Source organism: Pristiophorus japonicus, chromosome 1 (assembly GCF_044704955.1).
Source record: "Pristiophorus japonicus isolate sPriJap1 chromosome 1, sPriJap1.hap1, whole genome shotgun sequence".
In the NCBI taxonomy this organism is placed as follows: Eukaryota; Metazoa; Chordata; class Chondrichthyes; family Pristiophoridae; genus Pristiophorus; species Pristiophorus japonicus.
The window spans coordinates 47,885,867-47,909,516 of record NC_091977.1 but is presented as its reverse complement, the minus strand read 5'-3'; the positions used below and the strand labels follow the sequence as shown (position 1 = coordinate 47,909,516).

Below are 23,650 nucleotides of genomic sequence, written 5' to 3'. Positions count from 1 at the left end.
TCCTCGATTCCGAGGGACTGCCTATGATGATGATGAGGGGTTCACCATTGACCAGAAACTTAACTGCACCAGCCACATAAATACTGTGGCAACAAGAGCAGGTCTGCAGCGAGTGTCTCACCTCCTGTCTCCCCAAAGCTTTTCCACCATCTACAAAGCACAAGTCAGGAGGTGGATGGAAAGCTCACGCCAGAAATTCAGTGCTGTGTTAATCACGAATCAGAGAAATATAAATATTTTCCTATCACAGCAAAAGAACACAAGAGCCCAAGTGTGGGCTGAAAACACCCTAGTTCCCTTTTCTAGGGTAATCCTGTATTGCAATTTTTTTCAATTATGTATATTTTTGTACTGATGTATTTATTGATGGTCCACCTCTTAAATCAGACTAAAAATATTGAGTTGATGACTTTTCATTTTAGTTTAGTTCAAAATGGTTAAAGTGAGTGCAGACTTGTTTCTGTATATCATAGACTATAATAGAATTGCTGTGAATAAATTGTTTTAGGGATTAATAAACATTTGGAATTGATATTAATATGTAGCTGGTGATTGTAAGGTATTCTGTGTATTAAGATTTACGCAACGGTCACCACACGTTAAAAAAATCCAAACACAGGCATCTTCCACCCTTCAAGATTTAGCTCGGACCTGGAATTTTAGGTCCTTCATTGAAACACCTGTGAACTTTTTGATGTGGAAGCAAGTCATCCTTGATTCGACGGACTGCCTATGATGATGACTTGAGGTCTTTCTCACTTACACCTGAACATGACAGAGTGTAGCATCAATGAGCCCTCGTAAAACTGAAGTCAATGGGAATCAGGGGAGAAACTCTCCACTGGCTGGAGTCATACCTAGCACAAAGGAAGATGGTTGTAGTGGTTAGAGGTCAATCATCACAGCCCTAGGACATCGCTGCAGGGGTTCCTCAAGTCATTGTCCTAGGCCCAACCATCTTCAACTGCTTGATTAATGACCTTCCCTCTATCATAAGGTCAGATGTTCGCTGATGACAGCACAGTGTTCAGTGCCATTTGCAACTTCTCAGGTAATGGAGCAGTCCATTCCCGCATGCAGCAAGACATTCAAGCCTGGGCTGATAAGTAGCAAGTAACATTCGTGCCACAAAAGTGCCAGGCTATGATTTTCTCCAACAAGTGAGAGTCTAACCACTGCCCCTTGTCATTCAACAGCATTACCATCGCCGAATCCCCCACCATCAACATCCTGGGGGGGTCACCATTGTCCAGAAACTAACTGGACCAGCCACATAAATACTGTGGCAACAAGAGCCGGTCAAAGGCTGGGTATTCTGCAATGAATGTCTCACCTCCTGACTTCCTCCTGTTCACCATCTACAAGGCGCAAGTCAAGAGTGTGATGGAATACTCTCCACTTGCCTGGATGAGAGCAGCTCTAACAATGCTCAAGAAGCTCGACACCATCAGAACAAAGCAACCCGCATGATTGGCACCCCATCCACCACCTTAAACATTCACTCCCTCCACGCTTACCGTGGCTGCAGTGTATACCATCTACAATATGCAATTTGCCAAGGCTTCTTCGGCAGCACCTCCCAAACCTGCGACCTTTACCACCTAGAAGGACAATGGCAGCAGGCACATGGGAACACCACCACCTCCACGTTCCCCTCCAAGTCACACACCATCCTGACTTGGAAGTAAATCGCCATTCCTTCTTCGTCGCTGGTCTAACAGCACTGTGGGAGTACCTTCCCCACACGGACTGCAATGGTTCAAGAAGGTGGCTCATCACCATCTTCTCAAGGGCAATTAGGATGGGCAATAAATGCTGGCCCACATTCCATGACCGAATAAAAAAATGATCTACACTAGTGGTGATGATATTGGGCTGTAACCTCGAGTTTATGATTTTGTAAGGTAATTGAAAAAAACAGCTAATAATGGGCATGAATGTAATTCCTTAATCTGCGCTTATACTCTCTCTGTTCTTCGTTAACTCTGAAACCACATCCCCTTCTCTGATTAGGCCTCTCCCACTCTTTCCGCCATCTTCTTATCTCCAATATTAGTATCACCTTGTCTGCCACTGTTCTTACACTCCAACTATAAATGAAAACATGGCGTTGATTTTACTATTGCTACTGTGAATACATAGATTGTTCTTTCTTTTGAATCAATAGCCACATCTGGACGTTGAATTGTTGCATCTCAATTCGAACTCACCTCTAACAGTAACAGAAGAGGAACTTGAAAGCCTTCATACTATTGAAGAGGTCACCAGTGCACCCACAGATTGTGGGTTGCAAGAGAATGAACAAAACAATATAGCGGAGCAGGGATCTAAAAGGGATCTGAGTGACAAACCGACAGTTATACAGGTTACTGATTACACAACCATGGAGAACTTCCGCCAAAAAATGCCGACCATCGCAAGCAGTAATACAATCATCCAGCCTCACAGAAGTGAAACAGAGTGTAATGACCAGTATCAACAGAGTGACTCTTTAGTTCTGAGCTATATAAAACAACATGTCCATCGAACAAGCATAGAGACAACAGAAGGAAATCTGCTGGGAGCAGTTGCCACTAAAGGTACAGAGCTGCTTCAAAATCTTGATCATGTTAAGGCCCCACAGGGTCTGCATTCTCAATTACTATTAGAAACAAACCATTGAAGTATCCTACTGTGGACATGAATGTGACAGAATCTGCTCAAATAACTGATTCGAAGGCTGCACTTAGAAATATGTCCACTGAACTATATTCAGCCAGTGCAATCCTCTGGAATTAGCTGTGGCATGGACACATGGCATTTTGTTACCGACAGTTAAAGTCAATTCAGCTGTGCCCTGACTCCTTTCTGAAGGTTTGACGACAGCGTAAGAGAACTGTGTACAATTTTGAATGTAAAATGTTGTTATTTGTTGACTAAAATGAAGGTTCAAACTAGAGGAATTGGTTAAGAGTAAGAAGGGAAGTCAGGTGGAACTTATTTCTGTGATTCTGTGAGAAGGTAGGTGAACAGAATTTTGGTCATTATTGTGCCTAAAAATTCTTATGTTCTTATCTGAGATTGTATTTATTTTATGCAAAATGTCCTCCTCTCATTAGTAATACAGATTCAAAACCATTTGGCAGAGAAGAGAATAACAGATAAACGTGAAGAGCCAAGAGTGTTGACCCTTGTCACATTGAGGGACTTAATAGGTTGAATTGCTGTCAAACAGGTGTTTGAAAAGTTGAAAAGAGGTGAAAATGGTGACGTACAAAATGACAGCGTACAAAAATTATCCCAGTGAGCCAGTGAAAAAGCATTAAAGAACGAAAGAGTATGAATATAGCTAAATAATTACTGATAAGGAACACCATTCGGCCCATTTTAGCTCATCCATCCATGACCCCAAAGTCCCCCACTGCAGTTCCTAAATGCTTCCAGTACTTTCACCTGCACTGCTGTATCTGACAGTCCATTCCATTCATTGATCACGCTTTGTGTGAAGAGAAATTTCCTGATATCAGTCCTAAGTTTGTCTTTTACTGTGACCAATGTACCCTCTCTTTTTTTCATGCATGGTCCCTTTAAATGTCTGCGCGGCTCACTCAAATTTCTGCGCATGCGCGGCATCTTGCGTTTAAAAACCGGTGAGTGGCCTGTGCAGGACCTCCAGACCGCTGCACGGATGCGCAGCTTAGTGGGAATGTTGCCTGTGCCCTATGACCTACTCTCTCAATTTCATTTAAATGAACCTTGCAGATTTGCCTTTTCCATACCATGTGCGTGCTTCCAAAAGGTCTCCTTTCAAGGCTGAAGAATTCAAGTTTCTTTAGGTTTCCACATAACTCAGACCTTTAACTGGGGATCATTCTTGTAGCTCTTCTCCGCACTACCTCCAAAGCGAGAATGTCTCCCTTTAGTCTCAGTGACCAGAACTGGACACACTACTCAAGGAGTGATCTGACCAGAGTACTATAGAAATTTACAGCACAGAAGGAGGCTATTTCAGCCTATCATGTCTGCGCTGGCTGACAAAGAACTATCCAGCCTAATCCCACTTTTCAGCTCTAGGTCCGTAGCCCTAGGTTGCGGCACTTCAAGTGCACATCCTAGTATTCTTAAAAGTGGTGAGGGTTTCAGCCTCTACCATCCTTTCAGGCAGTGAGCTCCAGACCCCCACCACCCTCTGGGTGAAAAAATTTCCCCTCATATCTCCTCTAAACCTCCCCCCAATTACTTTAAATCTATGCCCACCTGGTTGTTGACCCCTCTGCCAAGGGAACTAGGTCCTTCCTATTCACTCTATCTAAGCCCCACATAATTTTTTAAACCTCAATCAGGTCTCCCCTCAGCCTCCTCTGTTACAAAGAAAACAAAACCAACCTATCCAATCTTTCCTCATAGCTAAAATTCTCCGGTTCAGGCAACATCCTCGTAAATCTCCTCTGTACCCTCTCTAGTGCAATCACATCTTTCCTGTAATGTGGTGACCAGAACTGCACACAGTACTCTAGCTGTCACCTAACTAGTGTTTTATACAGTTCAAGCATAACCTCCCTGCTCTTGTATTCTATGCCTTGACTGATAAAGGTATTCCATTTACCTTCTTAACCACCTTATCCATCTGGCCTGCTAACCTTCAGGGATCTGTGGACCTGCACTCCAAGGTCCCCTTTGTTCCTCTACAGTTCTCAGTATCCTACCATATATTGTTTATTCCCTTGCCTTGTTAGCCCTCCCCAAATGCATTACCTCATACTTCTCCGGATTGAATTCCATTTGCCACTGTTCTGCCCATCTGACCAGCTCATTGATATCTTCCTGCAGTTTTCAGCTTTCTTCTGCATTATCAACCACACAGCCAATTTTTGTATCATCTGCAAACTTCTTAATCATACCCTCTACATTTAAGTCTAAATCAATGATATATACAACAAAAATATAAAAACAGATAGCAAGAGTTTCTATAGGTATATAAAAAGGAAAAGAGTGGCTAAAGTAAATGTTGGTCCTTAGAGGACCAGACCGGGGAATTAGTAATGGGGAACATGGAGATGGCGGAAATTCTGAACAAATATTTTATATCAGTCTTTATGGTAGAGGGCACTAACAATATTCCAACAGTGGATAGTCAAGGGGCTATAGGGGGGAGGAACTTAACACAATCACAATCGCTAAGGAGGTGGTACTCAGTAAGATAATGGGACTAAAGGCAGATAAATCCCCTGGACCTGATGGCTTGCATCCTAGGGTTTTAAGAGAAGTAGCAGCAGGGATTGTGGATGCATTGGTTGTAATTTACCAAAATTCCCTGGATTCTGGGGAGGTCCCAGCGGATTGGAAAACTGCAAATGTAATGCCCCTATTTAAAAAAGGAGGCAGACAAAAAGCAGGAAACTATAGACCAGTTAGCCTAACATCTGTGGTTGGAAAAATATAGGAGTCCATTATTAAAGAAGCAGTAAAGCAGGACATTTGGAAAAGCAAAATTCGGTCAGGCAGGGTCAGCATGAATTTATGAAGTGGAAGTCATGTTTGACAAATTTGCTGGAGTTCTTTGAGGATGTAACGAACAGGGTGGATAAAGAGGAACCAGTGAATGTGGTGTATTTGGACTTTCAGAAGACATTTGACAAGATGCCACATAAAAGGTTACTGCACAAGATAAAAGTTCACGGGGTTGGGGGTAAGATATTAGCATGGATAGAGGATTGGCTGACTAACAGAGAATAGAGAGTCAGGATAAATGGTTTATTCTCTGATTGACAACCAGTAACTAGTGGGGTGCTGCAGGGATCAGTGCTGGGACCCCAACTATTTGCAATCTATATTAACGACTTGGAAGAAGGGACTGAGTGTAACATAGGCAAGTTTGCTGACGATACAAAGATGGGAGGAAAAGCAATGTGTGAGGAGGACACAAAAAATCTGCAAAAAGACAGGCTAAGTGAGTGGGCAAAAATTTGGCAGATGGAATATAATGTTGGAAAGTGTGAGGTCATTGACTTTGGCAGAAAAAATCAAAGAGCAAGTTATTATTTAAATGGAGAAAGATTGCAAAATGCTGCAGTACATCGGGACCAGTGGGTACTTGTGCATGAAACACAAAAGGATAGTATGCAGATACAGCAAATGATCAGGAATTCCAATGGTATTTTGGCTTTTATTGCAAAGGGGATGGAGTATAAAAGCAGGGAAGTCTTACTACAGCTATATAAGGTATTGGTGAGACCACACCTGGAATACTGGGTGCAGTTTTGGTTTCCGTATTTACGAAAGGATATACTTGCTTTGGAGGCAGTTAAGAGAAGGTTCCCTAGGTTGATTCCGGGGATGAGGGGGTTAACTTATGAGGAAAGGTTGAGTAGGTTGGGCCTCTACTCATTGGAATTCAGAAGAATGAGAGGTGATCTTATCAAAATGTATAAGATTATAAGGGGGCTTGATAAGGTGGATGCAGAGATGATGTTTCCACTGATGGGGGAGACGAGAACTAGGGAGCAGAATAAGGGGCCGCCCATTTAAAACAGAGCTGAGGAGAAATTTCTTCTCTCAGAGGGTTGTAAATCTGTGGAATTCGCTGCCTCAGAGAGCTGTGGGACATTGAATACATTTAAAACAGAAATAGACAGTTTCTTAAACGATAAGGGGATAAGGGGTTATAGGGAGCGGGTGGGGAAGTGGAGCTGAGTCCATGATCAGATCAGCCATGATCTTATTGAATGGTGGAGCAGGCTCGAGGAGCCATATGGCCTACTCCTGTTCCTATTTATGTTCTTATGTTCTTAAAAACAAAGGACCTAGTACTGAACCCTGCGGAACCCCACTGGAAACAGGCTTCCAGTCACAAAAACACCCGTCAACCATTACCCTTTGCTTCCTAACTCTGAGCCAATTTTGTATCTAACTTGTCACTTTGCCTTGGATCCCATGGGCTTTTATTATTGTGACCAGTCAGTTGTGGTTCAGTGGATAGCACCCTTGCCTCTGAGTCAGAAGGTTGTGAGTTCAAGTCCCACTCCAGAGACTTGAGCCCAAAATTCTAGATTGACATTCCAGTTCAGTTCTGAGGGAGTGCTGCACTGTTGGAGTTGCTGTCGTTCAGATGAGACGATAAGCCAAGGCTCTGTCTGCTCTCTCAGGATCCCATGGCACTATTTCGAAGAAGAGTTGGTGAGTTATCCCCAGTGTTCTGGCTAATGTTCTTATACCAAATTCTTATGTTCTTATACAGATTTTTGAGCAATAAGGGAGTGAAGGGTTATGGGGAGCCGGCAGGGAAGTGGAGCTGAGCCCAAGATCAGATCAGCCATGATCTTATTAAATGGCTCGAGGGGCCAAATGGCCTACTCCTACTCCAAATTCTTATGTTTTTATGTGGGACCTTATCAAAAGCCTTGCTAAAATCCATATACATGACATCAACGCACTACCCTCATCGACCCTCCTTATTACCTCGTCAGAAAATTCAAGTTAGTCAGACACGACCTTCCCTTAACAAATCCATGCTGACTATCCTTGATTAGTCCATGTCTTTCTAAATGAAGATTTATTCTGTCCCTCAGAATGTTCTCCAATAATTTTCCCATCACTGAGGTTAGGCTGACCGGCCTGTAATTACTCGGTCTATCCCTTTCTCATTTTTTAAACAACGGTATAACGTTAGCAGTCCTGCTGTTCTCCGGCCCCACATCTGCAGCCAGAGAGGACCGGAAAATGATGGACAGAGCCTCTGCTATTTCCTCTTTTGCTGCTCTTAACAGCCTGGGATATATTTCACTTTCAAAGCTGCTAAACCCCTTAATACTTCCTCTCTCACTATGTTTATTTCATGTAATATTTCACACTCCTCCTCCTTGATTTTTTATGAATTTGCTACTTTTTGTACCACTGATAACGCAAATCTTCAAATTTAAGGAGAAGGGCGAATAAGTGGGGAAGGAGAGGAAAGGAAAGAGAGAGAGACAATGAGAGGGGAAAAGGCAACATGAATGAGACATGGGAACAAATGTGATAGACGGAAGGAGGGAATGTGAGAAAAAGGGAAGGAAGAATGGCATGTAATGAGAGAGGAATTGCACGAGGGGGAAGAGCAATAAGAGAAAGCAGGAAAGAAGGGAATGAAAAGGTGAAATGAGAGAGAGCAGGGAGAATGAGACTGTGAAACCTGTATTTCTTAAAAATGGTTGGAAACAGAGCATGCCAAGTTACATTGATGGACTAGATTTCAAAAGATTCATGCACAGCATACCTCAAGTTACAGTGAGAATTTCAAGAGCATATTTGAATGCTGTATTTAAAAGTGGTGACTTTTTGTCACTATCTGGCCCGGAATATCCTCGGAGCTGTTCTTGCTCCATCTCCCCTGTGGGAGTGCAAAGGGAACCCCATTTATGGACACTGCCGGAGAAATTGCAGGTCATTATTTCTTTTTCAATGATTTGGATGAAGGAATTGAGTGTAATATCTCCAAGTTTGCAGATGACACTAAACTGGGTGACGGTGTGAGCTGTGAGGGGGACGCTAGGAGGCTGCAGGGTGACTTGGACAGGTTAGATGAGTGGGCAAATGCATGACAGATGCAGTATAATGTGGATAAATGTGAGGTTGTCCATTTTGGGGGCAAAAACACGAAGACACAATATTATCTGAATAGCAGCAGATTAGGAAAAGGGAAGGTGCAACGAGACCTGGGTGTCATGGTTCATCAGTCATTGAAAGTTGGCATACAGGTACAGCAGGCGGTGAAGAAGGCAAATGGTATGTTGGCCTTCATAGCTAGGGGATTTGAGTATAGGAGCAGGGAGGTCTTACTGCAGTTGTACAGGGCCTTGGTGAGGCCTCACCTGGAATATTGTGTTCAGTTTTGGTCTCCTAATCTGAGGAAGGATGTTCTTGCTATTGAGAGGGTGCAGCGAAGGTTCACCAGACTGATTCCCGGGATGGCAGAACTGACATATGAGGAGAGATTGGATCAACTGGGCCTTTATACATTGGAGTTTAGAAGGATGAGAGGGGATCTCATAGAAACATATAAAATTCTGACGGGACGGGACAGGTTAGATGCGGGTAGAATGTTCCCGATGTTGGGGAAGTCCAGAACCAGGGGACACTGTCTTAGGACTGAGATGAGGAGAAACTTCTTCACTCAGAGAGTGTTAACCTGTGGAATTCCCTGCCGCAGAGAGTTGTTGATGCAAGTTCATTGGATATATTCAAGAGGGAGTTAGATATGGCTTTTACGGCTAAGGGGATCAAGGGGTATGGAGAGAAAGCAGGAAAAGGGTACTGAGGTGAATGATCAGCCATGATCCTATTGAATGGTGGTGCAGGCTCGAAGGGCCAAATGGCCTACTCCTGCACCTATTTTCTATGTTTCTATGTTTTCAGACTTTTGAGCTCTGGAAGATTGGCCACTCCTATTATAATACAAAGCAGTACTGTTATGGTAGTAAAAGGAAGGGTGTTTAAGACTTTGAATGAAAAGCTGTCAGGAACCAATACTTAAACTCTAGTCGTGAGAACAATATAAAACTGTACAATACCAAGCCCGGAACAAACTACAAGCTAACTATCACAGGCCTCTGTTATTTGGTTTCTAGTTTAGTGCCTGTGCAAACAGAACTTTAAAAGTAAAGATTTATAGCTGTTGCGAATCGACTATAATTATTCTATCCAGGCCGAGTCCAATAGTCCCAAGCTAACAAAAAAGTAGGAAATGAGAAGACAAGTGACAAATACTGTTATATGCTATATTCCAGCACATGTTTTCACGACTCTGTCGCTGAAACCCTTATTTATATCTTGTTCATCTCTAAACTTGACTACTCCAATGCTCTTTGTTGTAAGGATCCCATCCTTCACCCTCACCCTTTCGGCTGAGACGTTAATCCCTGGCCCCGTCTGCTCTCTCAAGTGGACATAAAAGATCTCATATCATTATTTCGAAGAAGAGCAGGGGAGTTATCCCCAGTGTTCTGGCCAATATTTATTCCTCAATCAAAAAAAAAGATTATTTCTTCATTACCACATTGCTGTTTGTGTGAGCTTGCTTGTGCGTAAATTGGCTGCCGTGTTTCCTGCATTACAACAGTGACTGCACTCCAAAAATATTCATTGACTGTAAAGCGCTTTGAGATGTCCGGTGGTCATGAAAGGCATTATATAAATCCAAGTCTTTCTTTCTCTCTCAATAAATTCCAACTTATCCAAAGCTCTGCTGCATAAATCCCACTTGCCTTCTGTGAAGTGTCTTGGGATGTTTCTTACATTAAAGGTGTTATAGAAATGGAAGTTGTCATTGTTGTGTTTGTTGAAATTACTCCAACCAAATTCCAAAGACGATATTGAGCTGACTGCACTGCTTTGGCAGAGCAAATCGTGTAGCGCCGGAGTGTGATACAAAATAGAGGTTGCGACCTGAACGTGTGCTAGAAAACAAGGCCCAAGGCTCGCTGGAAATTTGGCCTTGGGTCTCACCTGCATGAAACTGGCGATCTTCTGACACCAATCAACCATCCTGATGCACCTCACTGGTTAGGGCTTTAGGAAACTACATAGGATTACATAGGATATATGGCACGGAAGCAGGCCATTCAGCCCAACCAGTCCATTCCGGGGTATATGCTCCACTTGAGCATCCTCCTGTCTTGCCTCATCTAAATCTGTCCGCTTAACCCTTTATTCCCTTCTCCCGCATATGTTTGTCTAGCCTTCCCTTAAATGCATCTGTACTATTCACTTCAATCACTTCCTGTGGTAGCGAGTTCCACATTCTCATCACACTTTGGGTAAAGAATTTTCTGCTGAATTCCCTACTGGATTTCTTGATGACTATCTGATATTGATGGCCTCTCATTATGCTGTTCCCCACAAATGGAAACATTCTCACTGTATCCACTCTATCAAAACCTTTCATAATTTTAAAGATCTCTATTAGGTCACCCCTCAGCATTCTTTTTTCAAGAGAAAGGAGACCCAGCCTGTTCATCCTTTCCTGATATGTATAACTTCGCATTTCTGGTATCATCCATCTAAATCTTCTCATCCGGCCCGCCAGGACAACCAGCAGATAGGTACGTCCTGGAGGGAGGAGATGAACCAAAAGGGTCACAACCAGGAAAACAACGGCCCACAGTATCCTGCTCCTTCTGGCTCCACAGAAACCAAGGTATGAAAAAGTTACTTATCTTTTTGAGGGCAATTTCCATGGGCCTCTTTAAGGATGGCTGGCTAGGCTGCTATAGACCTGGAAAAACATGTTGATGACGAATTTCGAGCAAGGTCCTAAAACAGACATTAGGCTCCTGATTTGCATATTCGAGGCGTCTCAGGCGGACACCCTGGACATTTGAAAATCAACGGCTTCCAATTTGGCAGGTGGCACACTTTTGGAAGAGATCGGGTGTGATAGATCATGAAACAAAATCGGTTGCCCCGCTCCCCCCAACGCTAATGTTTCACCCAAAAACGGGTACAAGGATCAACTTCTCTCCATTGTATCAAATCCACTGCAGATTTAAGCTCTGGGCATTAAATAGATGTTGTTACCACAGCCTCATGGTTACACAAGCTTCTTGTCAAAATATGAAGACACAAGTTCATTCATAAACTTAACATGTCTTCAAAATTAGAAATGATTAAAACTAGCAAATGCGACTTGATCAGAAACATTTTATTTGAGTGTGGATTTTGGTGCTCAAAGCTCACCCCAGGAATTCATGATTCATTAACCATGAATGAGAGAAATGTAAATATTTTCCTATCACAGCAAAAGAATACAACAGCCTTAGTGTTGCCTACAAATCTCCTACTTCCCTTTTCTAGGGTATGTTTTTCATGTTTATGTATGTTTTTGTACTGATGTATTTATTGATGGCCCATCTCTTAAAACAGACTGAAAGAAATTTGGTTCATTTTTTTTACATTGAGTGCAGACTTAAATATATATTTTTTCTGTATATTATGAACGAATATAGAGATATCTATTATGCACAGATTTTTCAGCAATATTGTATGCTCCCACAACCTTCCAGAGCTTTAAAGCAGGCTCTATATATATGTTCTGACAAATTTGTACTGGTGCAGCACAGACATGTGTTTGGGGCACTCAGGCTGATGGTGGCCAGAGAATAATAGACTTTTACAGCATAAACAGAGGCCATTCAGCCCATCGTGTCTGTGCAGGCTCTCAGACAGAGCTATCCACTTAGATATACTGTAGATTGCCAGTCCATGTGAAAGCCTTGATCTGGAACTGTGGAATGATATAAGGAAGGCGACTACTAAGGGATCAAGTTTAGTAGTTGGAGCTTTTAACATACCAGTGAGTGATTACAACAATAATGTCTCTACTGGTAAAACAGGGAAGGGATTTCTATAGTTAATGGAAGACTGTTTTATGACTCACTTTGTAAAATAGTCAACAGGGGGAGGAAATATCTGGATTTGATAATGAGGCTTTAAATAATCATAATGAGATCACATTTGACATTTAAAGAATTGGAGAGGTTACTAAAACCAAAACAAAATTGCCAAATTTTACTAACTTTATGCACTTGAGAAGCTTTGTCAGACTGGGCCTGTTAGGTTTGAATATGGCCAGGGAAGTGGAGGAACTATGGAGTTCCCTCAAGGCGGTGATTCTGAATGAAATGGACCAATGTACACCCATGCAAAGCCAAGGTACCAAGCTTAATGGCACTCCTGCCTGGTTGAATGGGATTACCAAGAAACGCAAAAAATTATTTTTTACGGCCATGAAGGAAAATGGCACCAAATTAAGGTGGATTCAATACCAAAAGGCATATTTGAAGTGTAAAAAGGACATAGAAATGGCAATGAAATTTTTTGATTTGAATATGGCAAGAGAAATGAAGGATAATGATAAAAAGTTTTTTAGTTATATTAAAAGGAAAAGAAAAATGAGGGATGGAATCGGGTCCCTGAATACGGGAATCGGGCCTGACAACTGATGCTACACAGGCTGCAAAAGTGCAAAATAACTTTTTTGCTTCGGTCTTTACTGCAGAGAAGACAGATAACTTAATTGATCTGAAAAGGGAACTAGAGGATGTTAAATGATGTTAAAGGGGTAAGCTGTGACACTATTCACATTACTATCAGCTTGGATGCTGAACAGCTGAGCAAACGCAAGGTACCGGTAAATGTATCTCAGGGGCTGGATAAGATGCATTCCAGGATCCTTAAGGAAATAAGGGAAGAAATTGCAGAAACTCTGGCACAAATCTTCCAGAAATCACTGAATGCTGGAGAGGTGCCCGAGGACTGGAGAAAGGCAGATGTTATTCCAAACCTTTTTAAAAAAGTAGCAAAAGTGACCAAGAGACCGTTGACGGCCATTGTGGGTAAAGTTATAGAAATCCTTATTAAAGGTAAGATTATAGAGCATCTGAATAGAAATAAAATCATAAAAGATAGTTAATATGACTTCATGAAAGGGAGCTCTTGTCAATCTAACTTACCAGTTGTATTTGAGGGTGTGACGAAGGAGCTTGACAGGGTTAATACAGTGGATGTGTTGTATTTGGATTTCCATAAAGTCTTTGATACAGTTCCACTGGAAAGCCTGGTACAGAATTTTTAAAACGTGGGAATCAGTGGAAATAGTTAATACTTGGGAATTGGCTAGATGAAATTCAATGTAGAATAATGCAAAGTGCTTTTCATGGGCCAAAACATCCAGGAAGGGGCTATTACTTAAATCAAAAGAAAATGTGCATGGAAAATGGAAGGAATCTGGGTTCCTGATTGACAATAAATTGAAGCTATTGCAAATCAAATTAAACCAAATCAGCTGTTGGGATGTATTACAAGGTCAGTGTATTCAGCCGAAATCATGAAGTAATCCTGCCACTTTATAAATCATTGGTGTGACCGCACTTAGAATACTGTGTACAGTTCTGGTCGTCTTAATACAGAAGGGTATTGCAGCTATTGAAAGGATACAGAAGAGAGCAGCCAGAATATTTGAGGGGATGGAGGGATTGGATTATGAGGAGCGATGATGTAAATTGGGGATATTTTCTCCGGAAAAGAGACGGTTGAGAGGTGACATGAGTGTTGTTTTTAGGATTCTAAAGGTCCTTTTGAAAATGTATACCATGACCATTTAAAACTGAGAAGAGGAGGACTGTCTTCTCTCAGAGGGTTGTAAATCTGTGGAATTCACTGCCTCAAGGAGTTGTGGAAGCTGGGACATTGAATAAATTTAAGACAGAGATAGACAGTTTCTTAACCGATAAGGGAATAAGGGGTTATGGAGATTGGGCAGGGAAGTGGACCTGAGTCCATGATTGGATCAGCCATGATCGTATTAAATGGCGGTGCAGGCTCGAGGGGCCATATGGCCTGCTCCTGCTCCTACTATGTTCTTACAAGCTGTTTTACTTTGTCCAGAACATTAGAACCAGGGACACGGCCTGCAGTTGAAGGGGGAGGGCGGCGGGGGTGGGGGTAAATTCAAAACTAATCTGCAGGAACATGATTTCAGTGAGCGAGGGGAAGAGGTTCCCTAGTGAGATGGTGGAAGCAGACAGTATTGATTCATTCAAATGCAAATTAGATAGTAGAATCATTGAATAGTACAGCACAGAAGGAGGCCATTCGGCCCATTGAATCTGTCAGCTCTTGCGACGAACAATCCAGTTAGTCCCATTCCCCCGCTCTTTCCCCATATCCTTGAAATTTTTCCTCCTTTAAGTATTTATCCACTTCCCTTTTGAAGGCTACTATTGAATCTGTATCCACCACCCCACCAGGCAGTGCATTCCAAATCCTAACCACGCAATAATGTTTTTCTTTGCGTTTCCTCTGGTTATTTTGCCAATCACTTTAAATCTGTGCCCTCTGGTTATCGACCCGTCAGCCAATGGAAACAGTTTCTCTTTATTTACTCTGTCTAAATAATTCAGGATTTTAAACACTGCTATCAAATCTTCTCTCAACCTTTTCTGCTCTAACCCCAGCATTTCCAGTCTATCCATGTAACTGTAATCCCTCATTCCTGGTTCCATTCTATCTCTTATGTACCCTCTCCAAAACCTTCAGGTCCTTCTTAAAGTGTGGTGCCCAGAATTGGACACAATACTCCAGCTGGGGCCGAATTAGTGTTTTATATAAGTTTAGCATAACTTCCTGGCTTTTGTACTATATGCCTCTATTTATCCAATATGATTTATTAACTGCTTTGTTAACCTGTCCTGCCACCTTTAAAAATGTGTTCACAAACACCCCCAGGTCTCTCTCTTCTTGCGCCTGCTTTAATATTGTACCATTCCTCATTCTTCCTACCAAAATATATCACTTCACATTTTTCTGCATTGAATTCCCATGTGTTGAACTACCATGTGTCCACCCATTCCACCAACCTGTCTATGTCTTCTTGAAGTTTATCACTATCTTCCTCACTGTTTACTACACTTCCAAATTTCGTGTCATCTGCAAATCTCAAAATTGTGCCCTGTACCGCCAAGTCTAAGTCATGAATGTATATTAAAACAGCAGTGATCCTAGTACTGAACCCATACACTGAAGTCTAAATCATTGATACATACCACAAAAAGCAAGTACTCTGAGTACTGTGGAACCTCACTGGAAACAGCTTTCCAGTCACAAAAACACCCATCGACCATTACCCTGTGCTTCCTGCCACGGAGCCAATTTTGTATCTAACTTGCCACTCTCTCTTAAATCCCATGGGCTTTTATTTTTCTGACCAGCCTACCCTGTGGGACCTTGTCAAAAGCCTTACTAAAATCCATGTAGAATCCATCAAACGCACTGCCCTCATCGACCCTCCTTGTTACCTCCTCAAAAAATTCAATCAGGTTAGTCAGATATGACCAATCCTTAACAAATCCAAGCTTGGTTAATCCGTGCTTTTCTAAATGACGATTAATACTGTCCCTCAGGATTTTTTACAATAATTTGTCCACCACCGAGCCAAGTATCTCAGCCATGCTTTCTGCCTCCACCAATAGATTTCCATTTTGGTCCCTAATTGGCCGTACCGCTCCTCTGACAACCCTTTTACTGTTAATAAGCCGATGGAAGACCTTCAGATTCCATTTTTTTTAGATAGATTACTTTAAGAGAATAGTATATGAGCAATTTGAGACCTGACATGTGGTAAGTGTAGCATGTTTCAGTGGAACACGTGACTTTAGACCAATATGGTTCACAAACTCTCCACCACTGGGCATTTCCTCACCATGTTTCCTCACTACATGTTGTGTACTAATTGATGGAGATTGATTGCCATGATCATTGTATCTTGCGAATACCAGGATGGTAAAAGGAGAACCAGATGGACCTCCGTCTTTCGTTGTTTAGCAATTCTATGTCCCGATGAAAAGAATCCAAGGTTCTTTCATCTCTCCTCATAACTAAAGCTTTTTGTCCCTGGTATCATCTTAGTGAACCTGTTCTACTCCCTCTCTATGGCCTTGATATCCTTCCTAAAGTAAAGCGGCCAAAACTGGACATAATATTCTAACTCTGGTTTAACCATTTTGTATTGGTTTAGCATTATCTCTTCACTTTTGTATTCTGTACACCTATTTGTAAAACTTAGGATGTCTTCTGTTGTTTTTTTTTTACATCATTATCAACTTGTCCTACCACTGTTAAAGATTTGTGTATCCAGGAGAATCAAGGGATATGGGAATTGGGTGGGAAAGTGGAGTTGAGGTCAAACATCAGCCATGATCTTATTGAATGGTGGAGCAGGCTTGAGGGCCGGATGGCCTACTCCTGCTCCTAATTCTATGTTCTTACCTGAACCGCTTAGGCTCTCATCTCCTCTAATCCTGTTAAAGTTTTACCATTTAGTGTATATGTCCTCTCCTTATTTTTCCTCCTAAATGTATTATCTCAGATTTCTCTGTATTAGATTTCATCTGACATCCACCTGCCCAACCTCATAAATTGTCTTTGTCTTCCTGAAGTTGTTTGCAGTTCTCTTCACAGTTAACCACACTCTATATTTTTGGGTTGTGTGCAAATTTTGATATGTGCTCGCTATACTTAAGTCTAGATCATTTATATATTGAGAAGAGCAATAGTCCCAACACTGTCTCCTGGGAAAAACTTCGATTAACCAATACTCTATATTTTCTGCCTTTTAACCATCCACGTTGCCACATCCCTTTAATACCAAATGCTTTAATTTTATCAACAAACCTCTTATCAAACACGTTTTGAAAATCTATATACACAATATTTATTGTATTTCCTTTATCAATGCACTTTATTTATTCAAAGAACGCTAAAAAAAACTTTTCAGGACGACTTACTTTAAACGTGTCCATGTTAGCTGTCCTTAAGTAACCCATGTCTTGCAAGGTATTAATTTTAAGCCCGTATTATGACCACTGGAACCTTACCCACCGCTGATATTAGGCTGGCTGGTCTATAGCTATCTATTTTATTCATTTCTCCTTCAACCCTCAGATACAGCTTCCTTAGCCAAGGATGATTGAAAGATTAGAATCATAGAATCCCAGAAAATTACGACACAGAAGGAGGCCATTTGGCATATTGCGACTGAGCCGATCAAAAAAGAGCTATCCAGCTTAATCCCACCTTCCAGCACAAGGTCCATAACCCTGTAGATTACGGCTCTTTAAGTGCGCATCATTGTACATTTTAAATGTGATGAGGGTTTCTGCCTCTACTACCCTTTCAGGCAATGAGTGCCAAACTCCCACCACCCTCTGGGTGAAGTATTTTTCCTCATCTCCCCTCTAATCCTTCTACCAACTACTTTAAATCTATGACCCTTGGTTAGTGACCCCCTGCTAAGGGAAATAAGTCCTTCCTATCCACTCTATTTTGACCCTTCATAATTTTATACACCTCAATTAAATCTCCCCTCACCATCCTCTGTTTTAAGGAAAACAACCCTAATCTATCTAATCTTTCTTCATAGCTAAAGTTTTCAAGTTCTGGCAACATTCTCGTAACTCTCCTCTGCACCCTTTCTAGCGCCATCATATCCTTCCTGTAATGTGGTGACCAGAACTGCACGCAGTCCTCAAACTGTGGTCTAACTCGTGTTGTATACAGTTCTAGCATAACTTTCCTGCTCTTGTATTCTATGCCTCAGCTAATAAAGGAAAGCATTTCATATGCCTTATCGACCTGTCCTGCTACCTTTAAGGATGTGTGGCCATATACTCCAAGGTCCTTCTGTTCCTCCACACCTTTCAGTATCCTCCCATTTATTGTCTATTCCCTTGTCTTGTTGCCCCTCCTCAAATGCATTACCTCACATTTTTCCGGATTGAATTCCATTTGCCACTTTTCTGCCTAACTGACCTGTTCATCGATATCTTCCTGCAGTCTAGAGCTTGCCTCCTCACAATTATCCACACGGCCAATTTTTGTATCATCTGCAAATTTCTTTATCATGCCCCCTACATTTAAGTCTAAATCATTAATATATACTACAAAAAGTAAGGAATCGAGTACTGAGCCCTGAGATTGTGGTCAGATCCTCTGCTATTTCCTCTGTCACTTTCCTCAGGTTTCAAGGATGCATGTCACCATGGCCTGATGTCTTTTCTACTTTGTAGGGCCAAATTTCCTTAGCTGTTCTGAAGACTCTCACCGTAACTTTGATAGTATGGCTCAGGAGAAAAGCCAGATAAGCCAGGTCCCAACCTGAATTGGGATCTTACATTTGGCCTTGTAAAGGAGAGGGGGTCCATCTGCCCATTATGGGGCCAGTTTTGCAGAGGTCCTGTGCTGGGAGTATCCATTTCCCTGACCCATAAGGGGACCTGACATAAGACTGGAGGCTGGTACGGCCAAATCAGGTGAGGTGTAGTGTCCTCCAAAAGGCACAAATGGGCCCCAGCGGGGAGGTCCAAGCCAGTGAGGTGGTCTCGACCCCAAAGATTGCACAATTTTTAAAATCCAACTCTTCAGTATGGGGCCCTTGCACAGGGAGCTGAAGGGGGCCATGAATGCGATCTCCAGAGGGTGGGAACTGGATAGCCACCCCCAGATATCTGGCAGGTGCTGGCGTTTCCAGCAGCATGGGGCAGGTAGACACCCAAGATGTCCCTGTAGTTATGTGGATGTCTGCTACTCCCCTGCAAATAAGGTGTTCCTCCATTAACCAAACTCCAGTGGGTCAGTGCTAGAGGGGACCAGTGGACGCAATCCTCGCAGAGCCACCGGGCTTTTGTCCCAAATATTGTCAGCCACTGTATTCCACCAATATTTTTCAATACTACTTCCTTATCTATAATAATTTGATCTAATCAATCCACCTCCTCCCCTTGTATACTTTCATTCCTGCTGCAATACTTTTATGTGTTAACCAAGGTAAAGTAGTCATTTAGAATTTCTACTATTCCTTCATTCGCCATATAAAGATTTCCTATTCTATCTCTAATCAATCCTACTCTTTCTTTAACTGCTTTTGTTTTACTTGTATCTTTTATTTCACTTATTTTACAATATTTATTGACTAAGGCTGACCTTTCACTTTTCGCACATCCCTATCTTTAAAGAAAGAAGAAAGAAATCCATCTGTAAAGGTGCAACAACGAAGACTGATTTTCCCAGAGAGTGGTCATACTCTACTTGTTTGAGGGAATGTTAGCCATGGCTTAGTTGGTAGCACTCTCACCTGTGAGTCAGAAGATTATGGGTTCATAGCCCCACTCCACAGACTTGAGCACAAAATCCATGCTCCAGTGCAGTACTAAGAGAGCGTTGCACTGTCGGAGGTGCCGTCTTTCGGATGAGATGTTAAACGGAGGCCCTATCTGCTCTCTCAGGTGAACTCAAAGATCTTTTGAAGAAGAGCAGGGAGTTATCCCTGGTGTCCAGCCAATATTTATCCCTCAATCAACATCACTAAAACAAATTATCTGGTCATTATCTGCTGTCTGTGGGAGCTTGCTGTGTGCAATTGGCTTTTGTTCATGGGATGTGGGCGTCACTGGCAAAGCCAGCATTTATTGCCCATCCCTAATTGCCCTTGAGAAGATGGTGGTGAGCCGCCTTCTTGAACCGCTGCAGTCCGTGTGGTGAAGGTGCTCCCACAGTACTGTTAGGGAGGGAGTTCCAGGATTTTGACCCAGTGACAATGAAGAAACGGCGATATACTTCCAAGTCAGGATGGTATGTGACTTGGAAGGCAATGTGGAGCTGGTGGTGTTCCCATGCGCCTGCTGCCCTTGTCCTTCTAGGTGGTAGAGGTCGCGGGTTTGGGAGCTGCTGCCGCGTTTCTAACATTACAACAATGACGACACTTCAAAAAGTACTTCATTGGCTAAAAAGCACTTTGGGATGTCCTGAGGTCGTGAAAGGCACTATATAAATGAAAGTATTTCTTTCTTTCCATTTTATAATGGCAAAGAAAAGCTGAATAATGTAAGTAATGTAACTCCATTTCCTATTTGTGAGCGTAACATTCATATGTCTGGTATGTGGACCAATTTGTATTGGAGAAGCTGCCAGCATCAGTATAAATGTGGTTCAGATTCTGTTCAGTATTAGCTGAAGCAAACTGTATTGGTTTTAACCCAGGCAGAGCTGCAGAGAAAACACAAATCACTTCAACGTGTCAGTGTGTTCGATGATACACCAAAAATGCTGGGTGGAGTTTTCTTCCTCCCAAACAGCTTACAAATTACTTAGAAGGCCTTTGATTCCACAAGCTAGAGAGAAGTCCCAATACTATTTTAGATAGATTTACAATAGTCACTGCATAAGACTATGCAGTTACTGGAGTAGATGTATCTTCCACCCAGAGAATTAAGGCATGAATCGTGCACCATATAATAACATCGGCACTTGTTCTACTTGAATGCAGCTGCAATAGTTGGTAATCACAAAATAATTTGGTCAATGTAATTTTACTGCAGTAAAGATTTTATTGGATTAGAGACTATTGCTTGTCTATCTAGCCGATTAAAGGGGTCTTCTGCATTTAATCTACTGAGAAAAGAATATTACAATGACACAATAACAAAGATAGAAAGATAGAATGAAATCGTGAGCTGTTCAGGTGACTCTGTAGCAGCTGAATTAAAAAAGGAAGTAAAGATAAAGACAGAACTGCATTATAAATATACCGTCAGTTGTGTACCAAGCTTGAGAATGCCTTTCTATCAAACAGGCTATCGGGTTGCAGACTATCTAGCACCCACACTCCCACACACATATCCTCTCAAAACAGCCATACCTCACTGTGGTTAGAGTGGAATTTTGTATGAGGGGTTACTCAGTCATTACACTCCTAAAAAATCTTTGCAATAAAGGATGAAGAGACAAGATGGAAAGTACTGAATCAGAGTCATAAAGTCCCAAGCCTGCTCTGACTCCTCAGTCCTTCCCCTTTGCCTGCCTCCCTCCAGCATAAATATATATATTATTTTATATTGTCTTAAACCTTCCAAAACTTGAATAGAATTACAGAGAAACAGGCCGTTTGGTCCAACCAATCTGTGTTTATTCACCATGCAAGTATTAGTCCTAATCACATGAATTGGGGGTAATATATTAGCATGGATAGAGGATTGGCTAACTAACAGAAAACAGAGTGTCGGGATAAATGGGTCATTTTCCGGTTGGCAAACAGTAACTAGTCAACTATTTACAATCTATATTAATGACTTGGATGAAGGGACCAAGTGTAATGTAGCCAAGTTTGTTGATGATTACAAAGATGGATGGGAAAGCAAATTGTGAGGAGGACACACAAAATCTGCAAAGGGATATAGACAGGCTAAGTGAGTGGGCAAAAATTTGGCAGATGGAGTACAATGTGGGAAAATGTGAGATTATCCACTTTGGCAGAAAAAATAGAAAAGCAAATTATAATTTAAATGGAGAAAAATTGCAAAGTGCTGCAGTACAGAGGAACTTGGGGGTCCTTGTGCATGAAATACAAAAGGTTCGTTTGCAGGTACAGCAAGTGATCAGGAAGGCAAATGGCCTTTATTGCAAGGGGGATGGAGTATAAAATCAGAGAAGTCCTGCTACAACTGTACAGGGTATTGGTGAGGCCACACCTAGAGTACTGCATACAGTTTTGGTCTCCTTATTTAAGGAGGGAAATACTTGCATTGGAGGCAGTTCAGAGAAGGTTCATTAGGTTGATTCTGGAGATGAGGGGGTTGACTTATGAAGATTGGTCGAAACATATAAGATAATTAGGAGACTTGACAAGGTGAATGCAGAGAGAATATTTCCACTCATAGGGGAAACTAAAACTAGGGGACATAGTCTCAGAATAAGGGGCCGCCCATTTAAAACTAAGGTTATGCTCTAGTTCTGGTCTTCCCTATTAGTGGAAACTTCCTCTCTGCATCCACCTTGTCAAGCCCCCTCACAATCTTATATGTTTCGATAAGATCACCTCTCCTTCTGAATTCCAGTGAGTAGAGGCCCAACCTTCTCAACCTTTCCTCATAAGTCAACCCCCTCAGTGGTTTTAATAATTCAATGGTCTTCAGGACAAAGAAGGAAGAAGCCACTGTGTAGATTTGGATGACAGAGACCCCAGGCTCTAGGAAAGAATCCGGCCAACCCAAGGACTAGGATTTAGATGGAGGAATGCCTCTTTCTTTACTAACAGTGGGTAGAATGACTTCTTAATTCATTTGATTCCAAAGAGGTGCACTATCCTTTTTCCAATTTATTGTTTAGAAATTCATCTTCCTAGGATAGAAACTGATATGCCGATTGATGAGAAAAAATAGCTGTGTATTGATTGGCACATTGTGGGTTTGTGCTGACCTGTACTGTAAGACTTACCTACTACATATCAATCTGGCTACTGTGACTCTTTAGATGCTGTAGTGCCTCAGTCTCATTTGCTCAAACTGTTCACTACTCCAGGATCATCGACATCAAAGATAAGTCCTGGCTTCTTATCTTCACTACTCGGCAACTCACCACGTCATCTCCTTCAGCACCTTTCAAACCCGCGACCTCTACCATCTACAAGGACAAGGGCAGCAGGCGCATGGGAACACCATCACCTGCAAGTTCCCCTCCAAGTTACACACCATCCTGACTTGGAAATATATCGCAGTTCCTTCATTGTCGCTGGGTCAAAATCCTGGAACTCCATCCCTAACAGCACTAGGGGAGTTTCTTCACCACACGGACTGCAGCGGTTCAAGAAGGTGGCTCACCACCACCTTCTCAAGGGCAATTAGGGATGGACAATAAATGCTGACCTTGCCAGCGATACCTAAATCCCAGTAATAATTTTTTTTAAACTACCAGTTCGAGTCTTCCCTATCAGTGGAAACATCCTCTCTGCATCCACCTTGTCAAGCCCCCTCATAATCTTACACGTTTCGATAAGATCACCTCTCCTGAATTCCAATGAGTAGAGGCCCAACGGTGAATAGGCAATGGCAAACATTTACAGATCACATGGATGAACTTCAACAATTGTACATCCCTGTCTGGAGTAAAAAATAAAATGGGGAAGGTGGTTCAACCGTGGCTAACAAGGGAAATTAAGGATAGTGTTAAATCCAAGGAAGAGGCATATAAATTGGCCAGAAAAAGCTGAGGACTGGGAGAAATTTAGAATCTAGCAGAGGAGGACAAAGTGTTTAATTAGGAGGGGGAAAATAGAGTATGACAGGAAGCTTGCTGGGAACATAAAAAC

At 42.0% G+C, this 23,650-nt stretch overlaps 1 protein-coding gene across 1 annotated transcript in view; it reads left to right on the top strand.

The window, feature by feature from the left end:
• LOC139259473 (interleukin-6 receptor subunit beta) overlaps positions 1 to 13,065 on the top strand; it is a 113,646-nt gene extending 100,581 nt beyond the window's left edge. The window contains exons 16-17 of the mRNA XM_070875329.1: positions 2,168 to 2,579; positions 13,013 to 13,065. Coding sequence (XP_070731430.1) covers positions 2,168 to 2,579; positions 13,013 to 13,065 — 465 coding nt within the window. The remainder of the gene's footprint in view (positions 1 to 2,167; positions 2,580 to 13,012) is intronic.
• Positions 13,066 to 23,650: the final 10,585 nt, after the last annotated feature.